This window comes from Juglans regia, chromosome 10 (assembly GCF_001411555.2).
Source record: "Juglans regia cultivar Chandler chromosome 10, Walnut 2.0, whole genome shotgun sequence".
Lineage (NCBI taxonomy): Eukaryota > Viridiplantae > Streptophyta > Magnoliopsida > Fagales > Juglandaceae > Juglans > Juglans regia.
In genome coordinates, this window is record NC_049910.1 from 33,617,479 (window position 1) to 33,625,616 (window position 8,138).

The window sequence follows — 8,138 nt, forward strand, 5'->3', positions numbered from 1 at the left end:
GCAAGCAATTGAGGAACAATTTATTCACTCTGACAAGGCTTTAGCCAGCACTCTTATCAGTCAATTCACTACTAAAGCTTTTGACAGTTCTAAGGGTATGCGTGCATACATTACGGAAATGAGAGACATTGTTTCTCAACTTAAGGGCTTAAAAATAGAGATATCTAAGCCGTTCCTGGTCCATTTCATCATTGACTCACTGCCATCTGAGTATGGACCTTTCAAGATCTCCTATAACACATAAGGAAAACTAGTCAGTTACGGATCTTCTAACCATGTGTGTGCAAGAAGAGGAAATGATGAAACACGATCGACCTGAAAGTGCAAATATGGTCGTGAATGATAAAGTTAAGACTAAGAAATGCCAAGGTGGACCTCAAAAGAAAAGGAAGCATAATGTGTCATTAAAATCCAATGGATCTAATGTCCAAAAGGTGACCTGCTTCTTTTGCAAGAAAGAGGGTCATGTAAAGAAGAGATGCATCAAGTATAAAGAGTGGCTTGAAAAGAAAGGTAGCTCTATCTCTCTTGTGTGTCATGAATCCTTTTCACTGATGCTTCTAAAAATTCATGGTGGATTGACTCCAGTTCTTCAATTCATATTGTGAATACATTGCAGGGTTTTCTCAACAAAAGGAAACCAACAACAAGTGAACTTTAGGTTTTCATCGAAAATAGAGGGCGTTCACAAGTTGTTACAATCGGAGTTTTTAGAGTGATTATTAAATTGGGATATGTTTTGGATTTAAATAATGCCTTTATATTTCAGGATTTAGTAGAAATTTAATTTTTGTTTCCAGATTTATTATCAAAGGTTACAGTTTCATTTTTAAGAATACTATGACTGTTTTAAAAAAATAAAATTCATGTTGGTTCTAGAACTTTAGTTGATAATTTGTTTAAATTAGATATTCATCTCGATTTTGAGAAGAATTATCTCTCCCTACATTCAGTTGGCATTGAGAGAAACCTTTTGAATGAAAAATATTCTCTACTATTGTATAAGAGATTAGGACACATCTCTATAGAGAAGATGAAACGGTTAGTAAAAGAAGGGGTCCTTCAGGACCTCGATTTTATCGACTTCAAGAATTGTGTGGACTGCATAAAAACCAAGCATACCAACAATAATTCTAAAGGTTCAAGAAGGAGCTCAAGTGTTCTTGAGATTATACACAAAGATATATGTGGACCATTTCCTACTCCTTGCCTAAATGGTTAGAGATATTTTATCTCATTTATTGATGACTATTCTAGGTATATGTATCTCTATCTTCTGAATGAGAAGGCTCAAGTATTAGATGCTTTCAAAGCCTATAAAGCAGAAGTAGAGAATCAAAGTGAAAAGAAAGTCAAGATCCTAAGATCTGATAGAAAAGGAAAATATTATGATAAGTACATAAAACAGAGACAAATGAATGGTCCATTTGAAAATTTCCTTCAGGAGGAAGGTATTGTTGCCCAATATTCAATGCTTGGCATATCACAACAAAATGGTATTACAGAAAGAATGAACCGTACGCTAATGGATATGGTAAGGAGCATGATTAGTAAACCTAACATGCAACTTTCTTTGTAAAGTGAAGCTCTTAAAACTGCAGTGTATATATTGAATAGGATTTCATCCAAGTTTGTCTCTAAAATATCTTTTGAGTTGTGGAAAGGTTGGAAACCTAACTTAAATCATATACACATATGGGGTTGTCCGACTAAAGTTAGGATTTAAAATCCTAACATAAAGAAGTTAGACTCAAGGACAACTAGCGGTCTTTTTATTGGGTATCCAAATAACTCCAAAGGATACAGGTTTTATTATTCCAGTCATATCCCTAGAATTGTCGAATCTAAAAATGCAAGGTTTCTTGACAATGTTGAACCTAGTGGGTGTGTGGATCCTCAAAAGATCATTTTTAAGAAAACACCTGAACATGCTACTTTGCCTTCTTTTGGAGAAAAAACAGTTGTCTTAAGGCAAAATAGATTGTAAGATCATGCGGCCACACCAATTCAAGAACAACATGTTCTCATAAATGAGGTACAACCTGAAGTTATTCCGCATTTACAGTCTAAGCCAATTTAGTCATCTCCAAATGACAAAATAGTGGCTCTAAGAAGATCCTCAAGAATACATAAACTTGTTATTCCAAATGATTACATTGTATACCTAATTGAGTCTGATTTTGATGTTGGACTTCCAAAGACCCAATTAAGTTTTCACAAGCTGTGAGTGGAGATAAATCTATATTTTGGTTGGAGCCATGAGGAATGAGTTAAAACACATTTATAAAATCCAAGTCTGGGATCTCCTTTAATTACCAGAAGGGGCAACAACAGTTGGCTGCAAATAAGTTTATAAAACCAAACGAGATTTTTCTGGTAATGTCGAATGATATAAGGCTAGACTTGTCACTAAGGGATTCACTCAGAAGAAATGCATATATTATCATGAAACATTCTCTCCAGTCTTTAAAAAGGATTCGTTGAGGATAATCATAGCCTTAGTAGTTTATTTTGATTTAGAGTTATATCAAATGGATGTGAAAATGACTTTTCTTAATGGGAATCTTGATGAAGTGGTATACATGAAACAACCCCAAAGTTTCAATGATGACAGTCAGAAAGTATGCAAATTGAAGAAGTCTCTTTATGAACTAAAACAAGCTTTCCGTCAATGGTATTTAAAGTTTCACAAGATTGTTATCTCATACGATTTTATCGAGAATCTTGTTGATCAATGTATATATCTTAAGGTCAGTGGGAGCAAATACATTTTCCTCGTCCTATATGTAGACAATATTCTTCTTGGAAGCAGTGATTTGGACTTATTACATGATACTAAACAATTTCTCTCCCAAAACTTTGAAATAAAGGATATGAGTGAAGCATCTTATATCATTGGCATCGAGATTCACAAAGATAAGAAACAAAGAGGTTTAAGACTGTCTCAAAAAGCCTACATTGAAAAATTTTTACAAAGATTCGGTATGAAAGATTGTAAAGCCTCTGTAGCTCCCATAATCAAAGGTGATAAATTTTCATAAAGCTCAATCACCTGAATATGTATTGGAACAAGAGTAGATGAAAAGTGTGCCTTATGCATCTGCAGTGGGTACGTAGCTTGATGTATGCTTAAATTTGCACTTGTCTAGACATATGTCTAGCAGTTGGATTATTGGATCGCTATCAAAGTAACCCAGGTCTTCAACATTGGATAGCTGCAAAGAAGGTGATACGGTATTTGCAAGAAACCAAGGACTACATGCTAATCGACAGGCATATAGAAAATTTGCAAGTAGTTAGCTATTCAGATTCAGATTTTGCCAGTTGTGTAGACACCAGAAAGCCTACTTCTAGACATATCTTTATTTTTGTTAAATGAGCTATATCTTGGAAGAATATGAAGCAATCTATAGTTGCTACGTCTACTATAGAGACATAATTTATTGTGTGCTATGAAGCAATGACACAAGCCATGTGGTTGAAAATTTTATTTCTGATCTTAAAGTTTTCGATTCCATCCAAAGACTAATAAAGATTTTTTGTGATAACACCGCTGCAATGTTCTTCTCAAAGAACAATAAGAGCGGAAGCAGAAGTAAGCATATCGACATAAAGTATTTAAGTGTGAGAGAGAACATAAAAAGTAATGTGGTGTATATTGAGCACACCAGTACATATTTGATGTTAGCCGATCCAATGACCAAAGGTTTACCGTAAAATAACTTCAGGGTCATGTAGATCGTATGGGCCTATTTAAAGGGTAATCTCTCTCATGTTGCTATATATTCTACAAAAAATAAAGTTGAATTTAATTTCAATTTTGCGCATAAAGTAACGAATTCATTATATCCATTGGGTGATTAAGTTGGATCCAAATGAATTTTATTAGTTGTTCATAAAGTATTTCAAGGGATACCATGTATTGTGACGCATGGAAGGAAGATGCTCACTATAGAAAGAAATACCGCCATGGTTCGTGTATATGATACCTTGACAGAATTGATGACTTTATTTTTTATCATTTCAACTTTACCTATTAAGTGAACCAAGTGAGAGAATGTTAGACTTTTGGTTTTCCCATAAAACCATTTGTCTTCCCTAAGGTGATTCACTTCATCTATCAAGTATATGTAATTGCTCTTAATAAATAAAGTGGTTAATCCTCGCTATTGTTTTATAGATGAAATAATGAGAGTAGTTCAAAAGTTGTAGGAGTAATAAGTAATGATCGCTAGTCTTGCCTATATAAAGAGGCTTGTATTTTTCATTAGACTCATCCCATAAAGTTTGAACACAAAAGACTATTAAGTACATTCTCTACAAAAAAATCTCTACTATCGCTTTTCAATTCTCAAACTCAAATGATTGAGGTAAAAGATTTTATTCTTTTAAATGTTTTACAGGCTCAACCACTCTTGTGGCCCTTACAGGTAGGTGGCCTTGTCCACTCCCGTGGTCACAACAAGGTGGCCTATGCCAACTATAATGAGTACAGTGCATGGTGGTCGCGGATATGAGGGAGCTTCGATCCACCTCGCCAGTTTTTCTACGATTTTTCAAAAAAATTAAGGAATACTCATTCCTCGGCAATAAAGTAGAACCAAACTATGGAATGACTAATCCATTAATGTAAGATCCTATTCCACTAATCAATCTGACCTTTACTAATTTATAAACAATCTGGATACAGATAATTAAGAAATCTTCAAATTGTTTGTATGGATTTAAGTAGATTCCCATCCCAACCTCGTTTTAAGGAAATGTGAATTTCCTTCTATTAGGTGGCTGGAAATACACATTCCCACCCCCACTTGGAATGTCTAATTTTTTTTTTTTTTTAAAAAAAAAAAAAAAAACTTGTTTAGGTTTCTTTTACATTATTATTTGGTCAAGAGGATTTTTATGTTACAATTTCATTTTTTTTCCAGTTTTTTTACTTGTTGAAATAAAAATATAATATATTTAAAAGAATTTTTTCCAGTTTAAAGAAAAATGTAGAGATATTTTGGGAAGAATAAATAATGTGGAAGATTCATATAATTAATATAGGAACTAACCAAACTTAATTTCATTTCTCTTACTGGAAATCCCATCATATTCACAGTCCTTTCCAAATATAAATTTAAATATTGTATTTACGAAGAGCATAAATGCCCAGATATCACATTCCTAAGAATATTTATTGATTCTCACCCCCCAATTAATTCTCCCCCTAAAACAAAAATTAAAAAAAAAAAAAAAAAAACATGCTCTTGAGGAAGGGGATTGGGGGTGGGGATCTCCCTATGGCAGTTGGGGGATCATCAATAATATTCATTGAAAAGAAATTCCATGTAATTATTCATAAGGATAGAAATTCCAAATAAATTTAACTATAAGATATATATATATATATATATAATTTTTTTCAATTTTGGGGCAAATGGTTATCCATATGTTATACAACTAGTTAGGATGTTGTTGTTCTACAACATAAACCATATTTACATGGTCATCCAAAAGTCATACAAAAGGGAACTGCATGCATTGAGTCTTTTAAGGTTGATGTACCAAAACCCGGAGGAAATGAAAGCTACAGCTCACTCAATCAACCGCTGCTCTTCATCAATTTCAGACGTTGTACAGACCGAATAAAAGTCCTGCAAAACCAAGAATTTTTCTGGACTTTAGAGAGGGGGAAAAAGTTTACCTGCCTCAAACAATATAATATCGTGACATCCAAGTTCCTATACCTATGTCTTTCTATAAATTACAAAAAAAAATGCTCGAATAAAAAATATATATAAAAAATCCCCATCCAATTTTCAAATCAATCCAACTTAACTGGCAATAAATTGACTATCTTGTTGGACTTGGTTTTGCAATCTATTTATCACGCCAGATTCAGAAATGAGTCGAGATAGTTTGTAAATGACAGTGAGATTTGAGATGAAATTTATGAATAATATACGAGATGATCTCAACTCTCTCAATCCAAATCGGATCTAAAATGTTAAATAGACTTGGGACCTTTTTGTTTTATTTTTTTTTATGGTTTAATGGTCTTGGATCTAAATTCGTGCACTCTTACCTCCAAGATACATCTTGGGTAAATAGCCAGTCTCCTTCCCAGTCCTGGTAAACAAGCTTGTACTCGTTTGAATCTTTATGGCCCGTTTCCAACCACCCTTGAATATCAAAACCAGAAAATTAATGAACATGTCAATCCCCCCCCTGCTTCACTGTTCCTCGTTTTACATATTCCCCACAAACAAACAAACTTGGATTATACTTACATTGCCCAAACATGTCCATCAAGGTTTCTGTGAGTGTCTCAAAAGATTGATGGAGACTTAAATCGATCTTTCTTGCTATTGGAATTCCTTCCATCTTCACCTTCACGTACGTCGAGTTTGATCCTCTGCCTCCGCAGCCATACCCATTCTCCACTACCGCCCCGTTGTTCTCGTCGCAAACTCTCTTATTCCTCCGCGAGTATTTAATTGGCGGCCACCCCACCAGGCCATCTCCGTCTCCGTCATCTCTGTATATCAAAATCAATCAAACAACTTCATACCCCGGAAGAAAATTAAATACCAAACATGAATAGAGGAGATCGAGAGAGACTATACGTACTCTTTCGGAGTGAAAAAGGAGTGATTCTCGAGGTCTTTGGGGTAGTCGTCTTCCTCGTTCGGATGGTTATTCCAAAGCAGCAAAGACAGCGTTCGAGGCACGGCGGTGGCGCTATCAGCGGCATTCTCGGAGGAGGTTTGATCAAAACCACGTTTTTTGTCGTTGATGTCATTAGTATCCTGGTAGCAAGAGTCAGAAACCATTCCCTCCTTAGACTCGCAGCCATAGAAATTTAAATCGAACCCTTGGGTGGGATTGCTTGGAAGAGCGAGACCCAGTTGAAGCTCCATGTAAAATGACAAAACAAAAATGCCGCCTGCCCCAATAAAATAAAGAACCAAAGATCAAGGGTGAGCGTGTGTGAAAGAAAAAGTCGGTGTACGAGTTTGACGTCTAAGAAATCTGGGGGTCTTTTCCCTGTGAAGCTTTTAATAGGGAGGGGGAGAGAGAGAGAGAGTGATCCCGGGTTGGGCGGGCGTGGGACAGGGTGTTGGAAACAAAGACTAACGGTCCGCATCAGTGCTCCACTTTTGGCCGACCCAGTTGCCCGGCTGTTCCTTTGCTCTTTTGTTTTCTTAACTCGCAACACTGAACACCATCCTCCTTAGATCAACCCACGCGCATTAAGATTGTTCCTCTTTTCTTCAGATTGTGGAGGAGGGGGAAAATCAGATATTTATTCGTATCTTTTGCGATTTCACTGTAATTTTAGATGACGAAAAATCGCAAACGTTCTTGCACTGCCAATGGATTCTTATCCAATCTTTTAAAATTTTAATATATTTTTTTAAATAAATACAAGGCATTAATTTTAATTTGTTGTCAATGAAATATGCAGGAACGCAGATGCTTTAAGTCTTATCCCAAACAGTTAATGTTACAGTGTTGTGTTGAGAGAGAGCGAGGGTTTTGTCTACACTCCAATGTAACCTGGCCGAAACTACAGAGCTCTTTCTTGGTGTTGTCTATCTGTATGTATGCACGCCCACTAATGGATTACTTGGAAGCATCAGCATGCATCTCTGATTCCATTGAGATATACCGTTTGATTTCTCACTGTCTGATAGTCAAAACGACGGAGCCGGGTGGGCCCTTAATTCCCACCTTAAAAATTCTTGTACCCAAAGTCTTCGACATCTCCTTAATTACTCCGCCCTCTGATTGGATTACTTAACTTACACCTTCTATTTTAGATTGATGAGGCTAGCTTGACTTCCTGCTTTTGCTACCTACGTGTTATACTGGTCGTCATTATCAATGAATTTTCTACCAAATAATTATCATCCAGATTACTAATAGGATTCAAGTTTATTTGGTCCAATGAACCGATTTGCGTAGTTTCTGCAAGCGCCGGCCCTAAATATTTCTAGAGCTCTTGAAAGTAGAAACACAAATCGAAAACCACCTCAGAGTTTGGCCCCTCCCTCCTTCCTGATGCAGTTTTTCAAGTGTTTAATTTTTGACTCGGTATTTTAGTTTTGTTTTTTTTTTTTTTTTTTCCAGTCAAAGTAGAGAGAAATGGT

At 35.7% G+C, this 8,138-nt stretch overlaps 1 protein-coding gene across 1 annotated transcript; it reads right to left on the reverse strand.

Moving 5' to 3' along the window:
- Positions 1–5,401: 5,401 nt before the first annotated feature.
- LOC109018168 (auxin-responsive protein IAA29-like) lies at positions 5,402–7,010 on the reverse strand. The gene is made up of 4 exons (XM_019000347.2): positions 6,616–7,010; positions 6,276–6,523; positions 6,071–6,167; positions 5,402–5,639 (listed from the first exon to the last, which is right to left on the reverse strand). The coding sequence occupies exons 1-4, from the start codon at positions 6,903–6,905 to the stop codon at positions 5,588–5,590; spliced, it is 687 nt and encodes a 228-aa protein (XP_018855892.2). The 5' UTR covers positions 6,906–7,010; the 3' UTR covers positions 5,402–5,587.
- Positions 7,011–8,138: the final 1,128 nt, after the last annotated feature.